The sequence below is a fragment of the Varanus komodoensis genome, unplaced genomic scaffold (assembly GCF_004798865.1).
Source record: "Varanus komodoensis strain SLA01 unplaced genomic scaffold, ASM479886v1 scaffold50, whole genome shotgun sequence".
Lineage (NCBI taxonomy): Eukaryota > Metazoa > Chordata > Lepidosauria > Squamata > Varanidae > Varanus > Varanus komodoensis.
This window is the reverse complement of record NW_025336088.1, coordinates 635,330-655,936: the sequence shown is the minus strand read 5'-3', so window position 1 is coordinate 655,936 and position 20,607 is coordinate 635,330. Positions and strand designations below refer to the sequence as shown.

The following is a 20,607-nucleotide window of genomic DNA, read 5'->3' as shown; positions in this document are numbered from 1 at the left end:
GCCTTTTTACTTAGTAGTTCATCTCTAGCTCCAACAAAACAGTGTTCCAGGATTGGGCAACGCAAAGTCAAAATTGCCTAGAGCCTTGGTAAAGTGTAACAAGCCACATAAAAGAACTCAGCAGGCCGCACAAGCGTTCGGGCTGTACAGGCCTACTCCCATCTCATCCCAATTTAAGATGCTGGGATGGTGGTTTGCTGTACCTATGAAAGAACAAAGCTGCTTACAATTTAGTCCACCTAGCTCAGTATTGTACACCCATGTCTGACAGTGGCTATCGAAGTTTTGAGGAAGAGTTCTTTGCTAACCCAAAAGCCAAAATTTCACACAACATAAAGAGCTATATTAAATTGTATGATCTATGGTTCTATTTATCCACTTTCCTGTTTCTAATAGTGGGCAGCTACATGCATCTGGAAAATCTGTACACATATTTAGGAGTCTTCTTCCGAATAGATAGGTGATGACAAACTTGATAATGTCATGAAACAGAACAAGGGAAGTTCCATTTTAGACATAATACTTAACAGCATCAATAGTACTATGCCCCTTCATAAAGTGTGTCCAAACCCTTTGTAGAGTCAGTGGCAACCACATCTTAAAGCAGTGGGTTCAACAGGTTAATTCATAATTACATGAATTGTCTTAAATTTCATTGGGCCATCTCAAATTCTAGAGATAGGAGCTGTGGGGTGGGGGAATGACGAGACTTCAAAATTACACAATAAAATTGATCAGCAATGGTTTGTTTAGCTGAAGATGCCATAAATTAAACCTTCTGCACACAAAGAATGTGCTCTCCTCCACAGTCCCACCTCACCTCAACCTGGAGAATATCCCCATAAGCACCTGCCTAACCTGGAAGGCACTGAAACTATGAAGACAGGTCTTCTTTCAAATAGGCAGGTGATGACAAACTTCAAAATGTCACGACTCAAGACAGCAATGTCCTACACTGGAGTAATTTTTGCAGCTTATCTCAGCTCCAAAAGAAAGGCAGGCAGTGTATCCAAATGTCAATACTATTAACAAGGGGCTTATAAAACTCAACCTATTATTCTAGATGGGCATGTCTAAATGCCTCTGTCTGGCATCAAGCCTATACTCCAACTGAAGGTCACTCATATAACAGAACACCAGGGTTATCAAGCAGTTTTTAATTACTCACTCACCTATGAGCAACTTTCACCAGCACAATGAAAACAAATAAGCTTGCACAACAGCTTGTCAAAATAACAGCAATAAACCAAGATCCAACGACAGTGTTGTCATCACTACAGCAGGCTCCTCAACCAAATGAATTTTCAGTGGGTTGGCATTTGGCACAGATTAGACTATGACAATCTTCCTCTGACCATATCTCATTAAGCTTGCCTGCAAAGGTCAATTTAAGATAGCATTTATGGAACTAACTGTTTTGTTATATTCCCCAAAAATCCCCCCCCGCCCCGCACACACACAGTATTCTAGTCTTCTTGTATTGTTCAGGTGCATACATGGGTGACATTTCTACACTGGGAACCAAACTCAGAAGGAATGAATGAACTTTATTAGATAACACACTCAAGCAGCAGGAATATCCACACAAGGCAACAGGAGTAAAATTGGGGCCTGGGGATGAAGCATGAGAAATGTTAAGGTCTAAGAGATATTAATGTATAAGGGACCTTCAGAATTTCATAAGCAAAGAGACAGGTCGGAACTTCCCATCTTTTCCATTTATAATCTAAAAAATTAATAGCGCAGAAGAACACAGAGGGAGAAAAGGGAGAAACGGGACTGTAAGAGCTGTTAATGTGAGTAAATGCAGCTCTCTGTATTTGACCCTGGTTACAGAGATTAAATTAATGGGTTAAGCCAAAGGCAAATTTGCCACTGAAATGGCTTCACTTATTTGTGCACATTAAATCATATTGCAATAAAATACAGCAAAGATGACATAGTTCAAAATGGCTTACAAACATGACAAAATACAAATTCACCCATGCTAAAATAATATTAAGAACTACAGCATAATTTAAAAGGTTTCAGACATACAGACTAAACACTAAAGAAGGCATACAAGATGCCTCCCTGGGGAGGGCATTCCATAAACCATAAGCCACTACTGAAATGTTCCTTCCACATATAGCCACCTGTCATTCGTCATAACTTGAAGGCACTTGAATGGCCTCAAAATGACTCTCTCAAAATAAGGATACATCCAAGGAGAGCCAATCCTTCATGTACTGAGGTACCCCCGACTGCAAAGGACTTTAATGATCAAAGCTAGTGCTTTGAATAGCACCTGAAGACCAAGCGGCAGAAAATATCCATATTGCCCAGTCCTAGTTAGTCTTCTTGCAGTCATGTTCTGTAGAAGGCTCTAATTTCCCTATCCCACATTGCTGGTATCCAGTGGCAGAGGTCAAGGAAGAGGAACATTATGACATTACAACATAAAGTAAGTTTTACTCTTCAGTGGGGAGAATAATAACTAAACACTTAGCATGTCTTAATAAGGTCTGCCATACCCTTTAGTATAAATAGTTTATACTCTTTAGTTTAGTATAGATAAGCTTCCAGTGTTTGGATAAAACCAAGACTCCCTGCAGGAAAGTGACTATAAAGAAAGATGAATTGGAACTGACGGACACTCTAGGATTGATGCAAATTGGAGAACAATTATCTCTTTCTGATGGATCTTAAACGAAAAGAAAATCATATTAAAGCAGGAATTCCTAATGCGTGTATAGAAAAGCCCTGGGCTACAAAGTAAAAATTGCACACATTAAAAAAAAAACAAAAAACTTGCACCTGAAAGTGTAATTTTAGGCTTTTAGCAAAATCACAGCCGCAGAGAAGACATACCAACAGCCTCATCCACTAAGAAGTTGAAAATGAGAAGGCGGTCTAATGCCTTCTTGAAGATTATAGGAATGGCCACCAACATAGGTGTGCTGCAGCACACCAAAATTTAGTTTTAGGCATCAACTGTGGACTGCACTTTAGACATTGTGGTAGGTCCTTATCACTGACAATTTTCTGCAGCCTTTAGCAATTCAGCATGGATACTTATTGTCTAATATAAATCTAGTCTCTCCTTCCATCTGTTCTCCCAACTGATGCTCTTGAGACACAGTGGCTCAGTGCAAACGGTTAGGAATGACCAATCACCAAATCTGGATTACCTGAGGCACCTGTACATTAATTCCTGTTCCTCCTCACAAGAGCACTCTGCTCCACCATTCCAGTCTCAGTATTACATGTTCGCCATCCAGTGCCAGCTTCAGATTTTTGTGAGCTCTTGGGTAAGAGGAACCCCTTCCCTCAATGCCCCCTCAAGTTCTCAGTGCCGTTGTCAACAGCCGCTATGCTCCTCATTGTCCCTTTCCTCATTGCTATTATCCACATCCCTGGACTCCACCACCATCCATCACTTCTGCTAATCATAGTTTGTGGGTTAGTGCTTTCTACCAACATGGTTAGAAACCATGTTGTAGTTTGGTTTGGGGTAGTTTGAGGTAATTAAGGCTAGTGAAGACATTTGTGTACATGCATAATATTAACTAATGTCAGCCCCCAAATGTAAAGTGGGAAGTCTTAGTGAGAAAAAAGAAGCAGAAAACAATAGGACCATCTTGATCACTTAACCATAGCTAAATTTTCTTGAATTTAAATTTTACAAACAAACAAACAAACAAATGAAGCCCTCTTAAAAACTTCAGCAACCAAATATCGCTTCACATGAGCAGAAGGAAACCTGCCAGCTGAAAACTCCCTAAGGCAGTCTTTATTCTTCTGAAGGAATTACCCACATTGTTTGGCTCTGGAACATGTCAAGATGCAGTAATAAGTCAGAACTTTAATACAGACAATCCCAAATTCTTTAAGTTCCACATGAGCACAATAAAAGATAATCCAAAATAAAATCTTCCTCATCCAGGATTTAATTGCAGCTGAGAGGGCTGGACCAGAATGTATTACCCAAACATGAGTGGGGGAACCGGGAGGGATTTGTCCATTCAAGTGTTCCCTCCTGATTATTTTGAGAGATGGGGTGGTACCAGAGACTTTAAAGGTGGCTGGAAATAAGCCACTCCTCAAAAAGTCTATCTTGGAGCTGAAAAATACTATTAGCAATAGATTAATTTCTGACATCTGAAATTTGTCAGAATATAGTGGTTGTCACTCAACTCCAGGCACCCATCAGGACTGGTTTTAGAATAGAATTTTGCAAAATTCAACTAAAAGGAAAGGTTGGTAGGGTGTAGTGCGCCTAAGCAGAATAATTCAGGGTGTTGGGCCCTGAACTGAAAAAAATAAAAATAAAAATAGAACAATAAAGGGACAGAAGGAATGGAGTGTTGATCACATCTGGAGATGATACTAAAATGGGGTCCACATTACAGGAAGGATATAGCCAGTTTGGAATTGGTACAGAATAGGGCCACAAGGATGGTAGCCGAATTGCACTGAAGCTGTATGAGGTGAGACTGAGGGAACTGGGTTTTTTCATCCTGGAAAAGAGCAGACTCAGAGGGGATCTGTTGGTGACATATAGGTATGTGAGGGGGTGTCATGAGGATGTGGGTCAAGACCTGTTTTCCCCTGCGGAGGAGTGCAGGATGCATTCCACTGGAGCAAAGCTTAGGAAACCAAGGTTCAATTTGGATGCCAGGAAGTAGTTCCTGACAGATAGGACCCCTAGGGTATGGAATGGGCTTCCATATGAGGTGGTTTAAGCCCCATCGGTGTTCAAGGAGAGGCTGGACATGCACATGGTAGGTATGTCATGAGCGGAGCTGGCTGGAGCCAGGGATCAGGCTAGATGTCCTGGAAGACCCCTTCTGACTGTTCTATGTTTCTATGAATAGATGGAAGTACCATTTCAAACTCATAGTAGTTGGAAATGGGGTACTTGAGCCTGGACTGAAGCTGCACAAAAGGAAAAAAAAAGAATGAGAGAGTGTAAGAGCCTGAGGAAAACTGCAATACAGAAGACCCAGTCAGCCATGAACCATGCATGGATCTGGCATATTTACTACTACTCACTTGCGAAGCAAAGGAAAGATAAGAGAGAGAAAACAAAATGGGAAATTGTGGTACTATGCACATGGCAGAAAAACTGCTTTCTTCTCCTTTCCTTCTTATGAATCATTACAGCAGACTTGAACAGATGTCAAACTGACATTTGAGCCCTGAAATATAGTTGGAAGAGCAAGTTATAACTAATGCAGAGAAAAAGTATGGGTGTCAGGAAGCAGCACTTTTCTTCACATTTCAGAAATGCTATTTTTAGCCTAAGGGGTGCTGTCAAAGAGAAAAGGTAGCTGAAATGGGAAACTTTAAAATCTGCTCCCTAATACACAAGAGCTCTATGCAGACAGCAGCTACTTGCCAGTAGAACAAGTATTCAATTCCCATTTTCTCCAGGTAGGGAGTCTCAGGTTACCTAAGCTCTGCTCAAGAAATTCTACAGCTCATGATATGTTGAAGTTAGAGAAGTCCATAATGCTTATGATAACACAATTCCATATTTAACTATCTCACAAGGGAGCAGGCCAGCCAGCTGCAACTCTCTCAAAAGGCAATGCTCTTGTGCTTTTTAAAAAAATAATTTAATTAATATTTCAATCTAAAGTACAACCAAGAAAAAACTTACAACTAAAGTAAAAACATAAAATTAACATATGATCAAATAAATCTTAAAGATACTGTGCCCCCTGCCCCTGACTACCGGGACCACAGGATACATGTTATAGATAGAAAACTCATTCAAACATTCTTTCAGGACATTTCCCCCTTCTACAACTGCAATTAGTCTTTTAATGGTTCAAATCCTTTTACCTTTTCTAACACATACACCATAAATACACCCCAAATCTCATTAAACTTATTTTTCTGTATATACCCTTTTCTCACTTTAATATCACTTTAATGATATAGCTGTCATTAATAGCTATATTCCATACTCCTCCAATCACATAACTGATTATATTTTGCTCTCCAATTCTTAGCTAGGATTAATCTCACAGCAGTTAATAAAAGAACTAATAACAAATTTAGTATTTCAACTCCATTGTTTCTTATCAAATATTGAAAATAATGTGATCAGGGCATGTTTCAATATTTAAACTTAATATTTTACTACTCTCTTTAAAAACCTCAATCATTATATATTCCCATTCCCGCCACATATGAAAATATGTGCCTACTCCATGACCATATCTCCAACATAAATTGGAATATTTATTAGCTATACAGTTTCACTTAACCAGAACTTGGTACCACTTCCATACAATTTCATAAATATCTATAAATTATAAACAATTTATATTGCTTATAAATTATTGTAAAAAATTTCCTGTATTCCTACTGACATACATTTTAGTATCCTCTTCATCCAAATATTTTCCCAGTCATAATTACTGATGTTTTTCCTCAGATCTGTTTCCCATATTGCTTTAAGTGAAACCTACTGATCCTGTTCTTCTAACAACATATTATAAACTTTACTTATTATCTCTTTTATTCAAATATTCTCTTATTTTTCCTTTTCTATAATATCTACAAATTTAATATAATTCCTGCATCTATCTCTTATCCACTCACTAGTCCAACATTTCAATGGAGTAACATTATACCCAAGTTATCTTCTTCTTTGCTAAAATTGCTTTTCTCTCCCCATTTTTATTCATTTTCTCTAACCATTTTTTAAAATTTAATTATTTGTTTGTTCTTTTATCCTTTCCCTAAAATCTCTCTCAAATTTAATGGAAATACTTCTTACTCAGTAATTGGACATAATGGTGAGATTGACGGCATACATTTTTCCTTATATTTATTCCAAATTTGTAACATATTTTTATAAAAAGTATGTTCAACCTTTTAAAATACTTTTATTATTATATTTGAAGATTTGTCAAAGATCCTTCTAGTCGAGAAAATTCTAATTTTAGCCATATTACCTTGTTGGGTTGTAATATAATATAATATCTGGTATATGCCTCACCTGATTTGCTATATAAAATAAATTTACATTAGGGATACCCAACCCCGCTATCTTTTGTGATCTGTAACATATTTAGAGGGCCAGTGTGGCTGTAGTGGTTAAGAGCCTGGGACTGGGACTCAGACGATCTGGGTTCTAGTCCCCGCTTGGCCATGGAGCCAACTGGGTGACTTTGAGCCAGTGACAGACTCTCAGCCCAACCTACCTCACAGGCTTGGAAAAGATGGAGGAGGAGAATGATGTAAGCTGCCTTGAGCCCTTTCTAGGAAAGAGGCAGGATATAAATTGAATAAATAAATAAATATTTTTGAATTTATCCTCATTTTTTAATTCCCATTACAAAATTAATCATAAACCCTTGCCATTCTTTTATTTCTTTGTCTGTTACCTTAAATCAATAATATCATAAATTTAAAAAAAATTCTTGGGCAATATTTTCATTTCACATGATGCTATTCTACCAAGCCAAGATAATCCAATCTTCCTAAATTCATTCATTTTCTCTTTTATTTCATTTCTCAACTTATCAAAGTTATTCTTTTTTAAACATTCTTTTTAGTAATATCAATACCTAAATATTTGATAACTCTAGATATCTTTACTTTAAACTTACTCCTGATTTTTTTTCTTTCTCTTCTTTATCACTATTAAATAACATCCCAGTTTATCCCAGTTTATCCTTAAACCCAGTATCTCTTCAAATTCTTCCAGATGTAACCTTATCTGGTCCATAGTTTCTAATGGGTTCCTTATTGTTAACAAGGTATCATCGGCAAATAGGATAATCTTATTTTATTCTCAAAACCTATAGCTTTTATTATATTATCATTCCTAATACTGTTTTCCAGTAAATATGACTAAAGCAAACAGTATTGGGGAAAGGAGACGTTCTTGTCTAGTACCCATGCCTAAGGATATTTGTTCTGTTACACTGTCATTTACTAACACACTTGCAACACTACCTGAATATAATTGCTCTAAATTCTGTAAAAATTTTTGCATCTTGGTTTATCAGTGATGTGGCTCTAAGGCACTGGATCAGTCAAATCTTTATTAGGCTTAGGAATTAAAACTATTGTGCAATATTCCCAAGATGCTGGCATATTTCCTTCTCCTAGTATTTTATTAAACAAGGCCTTTACTTTTGGAATCAAAAGCTTTATTCTGGTCCTAATCTATCTATCCTGGGAGATTTTCCCTATTTATTAAAACTCTCTCTCATTTCTTCCTCTGTAACTGTTTGTTCCATTAGGTCTATATCCATCTGTTATAATTTTTCCCAAGTTTCTCTATATACGATCTAACTTTGTCTAATGATAATTCGCCACCTATCTATAACTTAGAAAAAATATAAAATATCCCTAATTTATCTCTTGTTGTATCCTGCTCTCCAGCCAGTGCTTGACAAGAAGTTGCACACAAGGAACCTGAAGCAAAGTCAGTGTTTGGCTAGCCATTCCGGCTTCAACCCCAAACAGTAGCAGCCACCTCCAAAATCATTAAGCAGAATAGCATATTAGATTTTCCCTCAAAGGTAGTAATCCTCAAAGCTGCGTATTTACACACACATACACACCAGGTTCTGTATACCATTCTCTTAGCCAGAATTGGCTCTCTATTTATACTATGCTTCTACTGTTGCTTCTTACAGTGGAACCCAACCTTAGAAAAGGTTCTATTTTCTGACCTCCCACTGCTTAATGAAGAGAAACTGCAGTATTTTAATTGCCAAATGTCTGCCTTTTCAACATTTTCTGCTCTCAAACCTCTTCTTTATCCCATCCTAGCTAGCTTCCATTTTGACCCTTGACATTTACTTTATCATGAGCCCAATCATTTCTTTTTTCATTTGTAATTCTTTTGTCCTTTGGTCCTCTGAAGAATGTTTAGAACACTGATGTAGCACCTCGTTTAACTTTACATTTGATACTCACCCATCTGTTCTACAATCTCAGGTGGAAACACCCGGGAAGCAAATGCCCGCCTGAAGATATCAGAGAATTCTTTATCAAGGCCTCCGATGCCCATCTTCTCAAAATTCCAGTCAGGGTTAATGATTGACTGACGATTTTCCCTAGTTTTGGATTTGCCTTAGAAATTGAAAGAGAAAAGCTCATCAGCACAAGAAAATGTTGCAAAATTCAGTTTTCTGTGGGAAAGATACCAAAGCAAGCATCCAACATAGTATAACCTAAGGTTAGCTTGTGTAATATGAACTAATGAGAGAAGGTATAGTTGCAAGAAATATGAGTGAGGAATCCCTGATTTAAATCTGAGTTTAGTCATAAATCTACTGATGAGCATAGGCAAGCAGCCATCTCTCAGATTCATCCTCACACCATAGCTAGCATGGTGATAATGATTCTGGTCTAATAAACAGGGCTGCTGTTGGGATCAGAAAAATATTAAATACCCAGAAAAAGAATTATATATAGTCATTACTTTAATGGCAGTTAAACAAACACTTAATGCATCTGCATGTAACCAAAATTTCTTTTAGTTTCCACAAACAGGAGAAATGGAAATAACTTATGTATGGGGCTCCTTGGTAACAGGGCAGTTTTTGACAGGAAAATCTAAACTTGGCCTTTCAGTTCTTCTATCTTCCTATAAAGAAAGGGAAATCTTAAATGTGCCTGGGAGTCACACATACTGGCCTTACTTTCTCGCTGGGATGGACAGCAGGCACCTGAAGGCTCAGCCAATCATTTGCTGCATGGCCACAACATGAATAATTATGTCCTAATAAGTTATCATTGACATGCAAGCAGAAGACCCCCCCTCCCCACATTTACTTTAAAGAGAAGAACCTCATGCATGTGCAGAAAACATGTGAGCCGTAACTGTAAAATATTACAGTGACTGCGTGGATGAAGTGTCTATGGCTTCATATGGCTACGTTCCCTTGCTCATAGCATTCAGATTTTCTTCCTTTAGCAATACTCCTTTAATATGTCCAAGATGCAAATCTGTCCACTTTTATTCTTTCTTGAATTTTTAATCCTCTAAACATCCATGATCAGTATTCCTTTTTATTATCATTATACATATATATAGCAATATTTATATGCATGGCACTTCACAAAGAAAAACACAGGTTCTTGCTTTGAAGGATCTATCTATAATTTGACAAAGGGAAGGCAACAGAGGAAGGTGAAAGGCAGAAAGGATGGGATAAAACAGGAAAAAAGTATGTGTTATTCCACTTACACATGCCAAGGGGAAAAGCTTAATAAAAAGTAATAACAAAATTCTCTACCACAAAATCTTCTATGTTACTAAAGTTTACTTCTTCTCATCCCCTGGAGATGTGCAGGGGGAGGGTAGTTATTATCTTTAATAATACACACATGACACCTCAAGTACAAAAAGATTTAATGTGGCATAAGCCTTTTTTTTTTCTTTTCAGCATAAGGCTCTGTGTTGCTACACACTCTGGAAAAGCTTAAGCATTTGTTCCATGATTCAGAATGATAATAGTTGCAAAGACTGAATCTTCATTTTTTTGGTAGCTACAGGGGCTACTAACACTCTGCTTAACATGCCAACAGGCTCTTTACCTACATTATTTCCTTCTCAGGTGCATTGTGTCTTTCCCAGATCTATGGTGTCATTTTACACTACATAATATACTACTGGTTAGAACAAAACATCACCTGTTTGAAATGGCATCAAAGACAACCAAGTGAAATTGCATCTTTCAGACAGGTTTGTGAACAACACAGTAATATCTCAAGGTATTTCCCCTGTTAAAATTGCCTTCATTTTCTGTGTGATTGTTTTTAAAGTATACTTTCAGAATAGAACAGCTTCAATATCTCCTATGCTTAGGGATGGACACACTTCAGACTTGCAGAATCTATACTGCTTATTTTTCCTCCCTAAAACCATTATATCCAGCAACATGGTATAAATAATACACCTCAAATTAAAGAATTCTAGGTCAAGGAACTTCTTCTGAGTACCAGAGCTGAATATAGTCTGAAATCTTTCCACATATAAATCTACCTAGATTCTTTACACTTCTTAAATTTCAAAATATAATTTAAGATGGGGTATGCATCATTTTGTTGCTGCTCTTGTTAAATACTTGGGTATCAGAAATTCTTGTTGATCTCCTGCATCTCATTCAGAGATCTAACAGTAGATCCAGATCTATCAACAGCCCAGTCTCGCCTATTCTGCATTCCACTTGTGGAAATGAAATGGCATTGGTGGCAAAACTGGCATGGTGGCAGAGAATAATCTGCTGCTCAAAGAACTGAAAAGAATTAACTAACTCATGTGAAGAGAAAGCTGTCTATTTGTTTGTCATTGGTCTCATACAGGCTGGAAGAGGACTATTAAAAGGTCTTGGAAGTTGCAGAAGCTAAGGAAAAATGAGTCCAGAAATAAGAAGGTGTGGGTAAGAACTATAAAAGCAAGTGAAGGAAAGATAGGTGGAGAATGAGGCTTGAGGGAAAGTAAAAAAGAAACAAAATTTAAAAAGGAAAACAATGTAAAAAAGAAAGAGCTAATCAGGAAAAAAAACCCTCTATGCTAAGTTGTTCAGGAGAGGAAGGAGGACTAGAAAAGATGGTCAAGAGACAGGCTGCCTAAAAAAAATGAGCAAACTAGGCAATGGTCTGAATAGTGAAGAGCTAAGTAAATAACAGATGGTTGTTGTTGTTGTTGTTAGTCGCAAAGTCGTGTCCAACCCATCGTGACCCCATGGACAACATTCCTCCAGGCCTTCCTGTCCTCCACCATCCCCCGGAGTCCACTTAAGCTCACACCAACTGCTTCAATGACTCCATCTAGCCACCTCATCCTCTGCCATCCCCTTCTTCTTTTGCCATCTATTGTTCCCAGCATTAGGCTCTTCTCCAGGGAGTCCTTCCTTCTCATTAGGTGGCCAAAGTATTTGAGTTTCATCTTCAGGATCTGGCCTTCTAAAGAGCAGTCAGGGTTGATCTCCTCTAGGTCTGACCAGTTTGATCTCCTTGCTGTCCAAGGGACTCACAGGAGTCTCCTCCAGCACCACAATTCAAAGGCCTCAATCCTTTGGCGCTCAGCCTTCCTTATGGTCCAGCTTTCACAGCCATACATTGCAACTGGGAAAACCACAGCCTTGACTATACGCACAGATGGTAAAAATATGGAAATGAGAGAGAAGGTGCCCGGGTTGGTGGGGGGGGGGGCAATGGAACAAAACTACATGGAGTGTTGAGAGACATGAAGGAATAGATACATTGAAGCAAGGCAGCAGGCAAGAAAGAGAGGCATGCAGGGCTAAAGAGGGAGAATCTTAGACCAACAGAGCTTAGGATTGCTAGGTTCAGGCCCTAGGTTTTGACTATAGAATCCTGTGTTTGTTTCTGTTGGTACTGCAGCTTTGTCAGCACTCAGCAGGCACCAAGGACCAAAAAGAAGCACACTAAAGCCAACTCAGACTTCAGGATTCTGGTGTTTTTTCCTTAGTTTACTTTAATCTCTTCCCAGAACAAGGCAGAGATAGCCTCGTTTCACTTCTCTTATTCTCTACTGCCACACGGTGGCCATGGGTGGTAATGTACATTTTAACAACAACAACAAAAACCCACTGGGCAATTTCTTCACTTAGGATGATTTGATTTCAAAACAGGCTCTCTCATAATGCCAAGTGGGCCTAAGGAGGTGGTGGTGTCACTAGAGGTCTTTAAGCAAAGACTGGACAGCCATCTGTCAGAAATTGTATACATTGGATATATGCACTAAATGGGGAGTTGGGTTCAATGACCTCCCCAACTGTACGATTCTAAGACTTTAACAGACCTTTCCCAAAGAACTGGACACAGAATTAGGAGTAACATCAATGAAACAAACCAATCTACACTGAGCAGTCCAAAGCAAGATGTTATTAAGAGCCCCAAATTCTGCTGCTTCAAGAAGAGAAGGCCTAAATCTGCATGGGAACTAGGGCTTTTATCTTGAGGTAAGGTAGAAAAGCAAGTCCCATAGAATACAGAGACTTTGCACATTCAGAGAGGAGCTGCAGACTTCTTGCATACAATTGGAAACGAAGACCAGAGAAGTGAGGCTGAGAGATCTGGGCCTGTTTAGGCTTGAAGTCTATGAGGGGATATGATAGCACTCCATAAGAACCTCAAAGACTGTTAGAGAGAGAAAGGAAAAGTCCTCTTCTCACCTTGAGTGTAGGACACAGAACAAACAAACTGCAGCACACCAGATTCAGGCTAAACACCAGGGTAAAATTCCTCACTGTCAGAGCAATATGACAGTGGAACCAGTTTCCAAGAGAGGTCATGGGCTCTCCCACACTACAGACATTCAAGGCAAAACTGGACAGTCCTGAGTGGGATGGTGTAACCCAATGGCCTTCTTGGCCCCTTCTGACCATACTATTCAATGAATTTATGAATTTGCTGGCCCAGCATTGTGTTCTGTTTGCTTCAATTCCACAGTGTTAACACTTACAAATTTCAGATCTTGCCTCAGGACTACAAGCAAATGAGCCCTCACCATTAAATTTTCTAACTTTCTTGTTTAAGTCACAAAGAAGAAAAATATGTCTTTAAAGCTGTGAGACCCTAAAAATCAACCACTGTGTGAGCAGATATGCTTAAATGATTCTTTTGGCTCTGTTATTTAGAACACTCACCTAACTCCCTCCCACCGTCTTGTTCACCTGGGCCTGAGATAGCCAAATATGCAGAATACTACCCATCAAATCCCCTCCTTTCCTCACATCAAGAAAGAAAGGAATGTTAGTTGTCTTCTTTCTTTCCTTAATGGCTGACACCTAAAAGTCCATTTTTCAGCATCCATGAGGAATCTTAGAAAATGGACTTCTTTTGACTTAATTGCTACATCTTGGGAAAAGGGATAAAAGGAGCAACCCAAATCCATAAATACAGAGAAGCTCCCTTCCACCTAGGAAAGACCCTTTACATGTTCTGCTCAGAAAAGCAATCCACTCCCTTTTGGTCCTTTTCACTTCTGAGAGGGAATTCAACAGGCTATGCTTCAGTTCAATTCAGCAGATATGGAAAGCTGTATTTTTGCATTATTGTCTATTCTAAGTTACTCTCTTCCATTCCTGGCTCACTCATGATATTCTATGTACCCAACTGCATCCAGCTCCATGTTTAATGCTTGCTATCTGCAACCTTCCCAATGATAATATTTGGTTCTAATTCCTGAATGTTTGTATGGTTCTAACTCCCCTGATGTGTGATTTTTATTCATTTTATATTCTTCTTTAACAAATACAAAAAGAGCCTTGGTATTATCTTTGATTCTCTCAGCCTTTCAGGGTATCAGATTTTCCTAAGCACTCAGATTTCAATGCCAAAAAATCATCTCATGTATGGGTTTGGTTCATGTCAATGAAAATACAGGTTTGTGTCAATTAAAACATACTTAGAATCAACTGTAAGACTCTGGTAGAGGCTAATTTAAAAAGCAGCCTTTTCACAAAGTAGTTAGTGGAATCTTCCTCAAATTCAGTTTACCATATAAGGGGCCTAAATGTACTTACTAGGCCACGCAATACATAGCCCATTAGTATCTAAGCAATTAATGCTAAACTTTAATGAACCTTGGCAACTATGATCAGGCAGAGTGATAGCATCTGCAGTTGGAAAGTCCCTGCCTGCATTTTTCAATTCTACAGTGGGGTGGAGGGGATAAAAGCCTTCCTTAAGAGAGTGAGCTCAGGAAGCTATGATGAGTTCAGGGTGCTACCATTCAATGAACAAAGAATGCAACTGGGGGTAAAAGTTAGGGCAGAGTGTTACCTGTGTATGGCAGATGGCCTCTAATGAAAGCTGGAGGGTCTGCTATTGTTGCAGGGAACACCTCTGAGAGATGTAGCATTAAGGATTTTCTGTGCTTGAGTTGCTCATTTACAGAAATGCCTCCCCTGCCAATCACAATAATTAATATTGATATATGTGAACAGACACACCAGACAGACAGACAGAAAGACAGAAAGACAGAAAGAAAGAGGCAAGCTAGCTAGCTAGCTAGCTAGTAACTTATGTGGATTTATTGACAAGGCTGATATAACACCGCTTGTGAAAAACTGCTTGATTATTCTACATACCAATAAGAGTCAATGAAGAGCTTTCAGCCTTTTCAAAAGCAACTTGACTGTTCCCAACAACAAGACCAACCTCGATCTGAATATGGAAGAAAATAAAAACCCACTATTAAAAAAGCCCTGAAGAATATCCGCATTCTTAGTATTCTACAGGAGCTTCAGACTGCAAGAACAGAATAATTTTATATCCATAAACCATCTGTGGACCCTGTGTTTTCCAGGGAACACCATGACTTTAGTTTCACTGTAGTTTACTGCCAGGTATTCTTCATTACAAAACTTAGAAAAATCCCTCAGCAATCTCCTTAAGCCCACTTTAGTCTGAGAGAGAAGTACAGCACCATCTGCATACAAAAGGATGGAGACAGCTGTTGTAGCCAATTTAGGGGCATGAAATGTTAAATTCTTAACAACTTTGTTTATATATGGAATAAGCAGTATGGAAGCCAGAATACAGCCTTTGATTACTCCCTTTATGACTAGAGCAGGTTATTCATCTTTAGAATGTCACCAGGTATTATTGTATAATCAACAAGAGGAGTCTTTTATCTCTAGTTAGATTTAATTTATCCCAAAGTCTTGTATGGAACATTGATTCAAAAACTGCCTTCAGATCAATGAAAGCTGTATATAATGCACCAACAGGTTACCTAACATATTTATCAATTAAATGGACTAGGGCAAAGCAGTGATCTACTGTGGATCTAACTTGTCTGAATTCTGCCTGCTCATTAGTCAGAAGAGTTTGATCAATTATCCCATCAATTAACTTGTTATAATAGTGCTTTGCATATCATTTACTAATTAAGATGTCTTGCATATAATATACTAATTACATATAACAAGTTAATTGGGTGATAGTTTGCTGGATTAGTTGTAGGATCTTTTTTTAAATATGTGCCCCAACCTTCAGGCACTTTCTTTGCTGAGTCAATGAATGAAAATAATATACTGAAAGAGGAGCCCACCAGTTAGATTTCAAAATTTCTGGAGGTAGAAAATCAATGCCTTCTTCAGCTATTACTTTTTAACTGAAGGAAATGGTTCTTAATTTTTATATCACAACAGGGGAAATCAGCAGGCAGCAGAATATTTTGGATTGGATCTGTAATCTGCTTTCTGCAAAAGTAAAGTCCCACTGAGCAGGATCCCCCCGCCACCTCACATATTACTACATTTAGCAGGAGCTCCTGAATCTCTGTAGCATTTCTGGGGGCTTGGATGCACTGCCATGGGAAGAAGGGGGAATGGAATTCCACTTCCATCAGTGCAATTCCATGCATATTTTGCATCATGAGAAGAAAATGTTTAACTGTTAATAAAAGAATATGCTTAAGATTGAAGCAGCTAGTGATTACTTGCATGTGGAATGAGCCAATAGGGAGCAGCACGTCTTATCACCTTACCTGGGACCAAACATTCAGGTATATTGGTCAGCAGTGCCCAACCAGATATGTCCATAAAGTAAATAGCCTTGCCTCAAATTCAGTGGAGTTTTCACATATTTGGCTATTAGTCATGCATCTGTGACCCTCACCTTCTGCTTTTTTCCTGTGCCAGGCTCTTCTTTAAGGATGCTGGGATCCATAGCTTCAATGTCCTTAACCAAAAGGCCGAACAGTTTGTCATTAAAGCTAAAGACAAGCTGTGGGAACATAGTAAAACATAAGGTTATTAAAATATGTTTTTTTTGCTGACAGAATGGCAAAACAAACAGAAAACTAAACCTCCAGTTCAATCCTGGGCACAACTTGTCCAGATTCTGAGAGCTACAGAGGATATACATTATGAAATTTGGACCTCCGCTAATTTACTTGTTTTAGAGCAAAACTACGTAACATTCTTCATGTTGGGCTGCGGCTAAAAGTGGTGGCCATAACAAGAGTGTTGATCCTTATGCACTCAAAATAAATCCCTGCTAAGCAGCCCAATGAGGACTGAATATTCTCAGTTGCAACTAAATGATTGAACAACAGTTGGGAAAGGGGACAGAAAACTAATTACATTTGCACTTGCGCAACCCAGGGCTTCAAAATATGTAGTTTTGATCTGATTTGTACACCTACATTTTGCCTTATGAAGATGGTGATCTTCTTGGCAAGATAGTCTTGTACTACTAGTTTTCCCACTTCTTCCTAGGTTCATGCAGGCAAGGTTGCTTAATGCGACCTTATCAATGAATGGGCAATACAATCAGAGTCTACAGTTTTTGTCAAGCTGCTGAGCAGCCTGCTAACAATCTACCTGCCCTGCCCTCCTGCTGTAGGTCCCCTGTCCACGCAATTTCTGCTAAGCTCTTCATATTCCTCTCCAATGACAACTTGAAGGAGATATGCTTTTATGTGGGGCTGAGAGCAACTTTCTTCCCATTTTCTACTGCAATAGCTGTGCTTCCTCCTGCTTATGGACACATGATGCTACCTTACACCAAATCAGGCCACTGGTTCATCTGGCCCAGTATCATTTTTATTTGATTCATATAAGCTCCTCAAAGTTTCTGGAAGAAGCCTTCTCCAGCCTTGCTGCCCTGGATCCTTCTGATTAGAGATATCAGGACTTTGCCCAAAACATTTGCATGCAGAAGGGTACAAGCAAAGTTTGTTGAATCATGTGCCCGTATGTGTGAAACTGTGCATATTTTATACCAAGCTTCTTTAAAGGAAGGGATGGCTAAGAAATGTTTACTTACTTTAAAGACTTCTAATCACACTTTCTTTTTTTACAGAGCTTCCCATTTCTCTCTCCCTTTCTAGCCTCAGGATACTTCTGCAGAGTCTAAGGATTCTTTATACAACACAGATTTTCAGATTTCATGTATTATTTCTTCCTCTTTTTAATTTTTCATGGTTGTAGAAAGTACGCCCCTATAAACAAGCTTATTATCTTGACTCAACAACCCATTGAATTGCCTTGTGAAAAAACCCCACTACTTGTATCTGATCATACAGAACATGCCCTGCAAATAAATCCTCCAAAGTTCTGGTCTACAAAATATGTATTCACCAAAGCACCTCAGATAGATCTTTTTGTCATTTGCAGTCTAAAAGAAAGAACCTGTAAACTTTGGCAAATATTTAATTCCTGGTGACAAATGTTAATTCAGCTATCTGAGAATTAGCTGCTTCCAAGAAACAAGTTAAACCCATCTTCACAGCATAGGAATGTTTGTTAGTAATATGTGGCACATGTGCAAGCGAACAACAAACCTGTTGCCCAACTGTGAATGCCTGGTTGTTGAACTGCTGGATGAATTCTGCTGCCATTTTGTCAGAGTCATAGGGGTTAGAGTCAACACTCTTCTTCTGCAGGAAGTCTATTTCAATAGTCATAGTGCCAATGCACTGTTTGGTCTTATCAAACTTATATACAGAAACTGTGTGGGAAAAGAAACACACACTTCAGCATAGCACTAGAAAATCCTAACTCAAGTTATTTCTGGTCACTGAGATGAGGCAAGTGCTCAAAGACAACAAAAAGCATCTTAAATGTGTAAAACATTTGAACAAAAGCAAAAAAGGACAACAAATCTGAACAACTGTTTTGTTCTGAGGATGTATTGTTCATAGAATCGGAGAATAGTAGAGCTGGAAGGGACCAATAAGGCCAGTGGGGTCAACACCCTGCTCAGTGCAGGACTTGCAGGTTAAAGCATCCCTAACAGATGGCTGTCCATTTAATGTTTATTTAATTAGCATACCAAATAAGCATTTAATATGTTCATCAATTGTTTAATGGCTTTGTGCTATGGACCTTCTTGTTTAAACTTTTAAACAAATGGACCAAAAATATCTTCCCTATTTGCCCTCCTGCCCCCTGAGATCGGCAGCAGAAGCCCTCCTCTGGGAACCCTCTGTGAAAGATATTAGGAGACAGAGTACCCGGAGGAGGGCCTTCTCTGTGGTGGCGCCCCATCTATGGAATGCGCTCCCCAGAGAGGTCCGCCTGCTGCCGTCATATGTTTTTTGGTGCCAGGTTAAGACCTTTTTATTTAATCAATATTTTAATAAGTGTTAATATTGAATTTTATCATCATATTTTAATTGCAGCCAGAGTGGGTCGTTAATTTATTTATGTTATGTTAGGTATTTGTATTTTATTTGTGTAAGCCGTCCTGAGGCTCTTGCAAAGGACAGCATACAAATATCCTAAATAAATAATTAAATATATTTATAAACATAAAGCTAAATAAATAAATAAATATCTTTATAAACATAAAGCATATAACTCTCCCTTATCTTCTGATTACTCTTTGAGGCCAGGAGATGCTCTAATCCAGGGGTCCTCAAACTTTTTCGATAGGGGGCCAGCTGAAAGGCGGCGGCTACACAAGGAGGCCCGTGAGGTGGGGGTGCCTGGCATCTCCGATCGAGTGAGCCACCACCTCCCCCCCTCCGTGCGCTGTGAGGCAGCAACGAGCGCTCGCGCACAGGAGGCAGGCAGCGGCAGCAGCTTGCTTGCTCAGAGACCATCTCCGAGTGAGCAAGCCACCACCTCCCCACCTGCGCAGCAAGCGTGTGCACAGGAGGAGAACGGTGGCACGGGCCAGATGGATGGCCATGGTGGGCCGGATCCATCCTGCGGGCCGTAGTTTGAGGACCCATGCTCTAATCCCTTGCCCTGAATGACTCAATGAAAAACTACATTAGTCAGACTGCTTAGCTTTAAGACATGTATTCACTCCACAGTGGATTTTGCTTTGAAGGCAGTTTAATTTTTGAACGTAAACATACTTGGTTGCAAAACTAGATTGCCAATTTTTACTAAACAAAAACAAAACAGTATAATCACCCATAGCATTTGGCCTATTGATCCATTCATATAAATCTGCAACATCTTACAAAGCAAGATATGGAATCTTCATTTTATAAACTCATAAAATGTTTTCTACATTTGTATATTATCATCTTGTCAGACCTCTGTCTCCATTTGTAACCTGAAGACTACATTATATTTTTCTGTGACAAATAAATGGCAACCACTCCCCAACAATGTTCATCTTTAAGATCACCACAGTTAACAAGAAGAAGCAAGCATGTCTCCACCAACCACTCAATTTAAGTAGGGAGTGTTGCTGTTAGGACATCCCTTCCGGCAGAACTCCAGGGCCCCATTCAGCTGCAAGGAGGGCCCCAAATGCTAGGTTTGTCACTTTTTGAAGCAAATAAGTAATACAGATGGTGTTACACATTCTCATCTAAAGAAAGGAAATGCAAGACCATTAAATGCAAAGTTTAACATTATCAAGTTTAATTACTGTAAGCAGCTGTATTTCCACCAAGGATTTTTGTTCAAAAATTGTTTTCCCACATTGCCAATTGTATTTAACTGTGTTTACAATTTTTTAAAAAATTATCATCAACATACTGGAGGCCAAGCTTTGCTTCATATCTAAAGCAATCTACTGATGGCATTTGACTGACAAAATCCAACTAAGCAGGCCTTCATATACATGAATCCATGACTTGCAGGAACATAGTCTGATGTGATCCTTGTCCCATCATACGGTATCTCAATCAAGCCATTTTAAGAG

At 38.9% G+C, this 20,607-nt stretch overlaps 1 protein-coding gene across 5 annotated transcripts in view; it reads right to left on the bottom strand.

Moving 5' to 3' along the window:
* The window catches only part of NSF (N-ethylmaleimide sensitive factor, vesicle fusing ATPase), an 81,146-nt gene that overhangs the window by 33,364 nt on the left and 27,175 nt on the right, over window positions 1-20,607 (bottom strand). For all 5 annotated transcript variants that reach the window (XM_044447017.1, XM_044447014.1, XM_044447013.1 and 2 more), the window contains 4 exons: window positions 18,284-18,450; window positions 16,615-16,722; window positions 15,081-15,156; window positions 8,929-9,084 (listed from right to left, as the gene is read on the bottom strand). In XM_044447017.1, coding sequence (XP_044302952.1) covers window positions 8,929-9,084; window positions 15,081-15,156; window positions 16,615-16,722; window positions 18,284-18,450 — 507 coding nt within the window. The remainder of the gene's footprint in view (window positions 1-8,928; window positions 9,085-15,080; window positions 15,157-16,614; window positions 16,723-18,283; window positions 18,451-20,607) is intronic.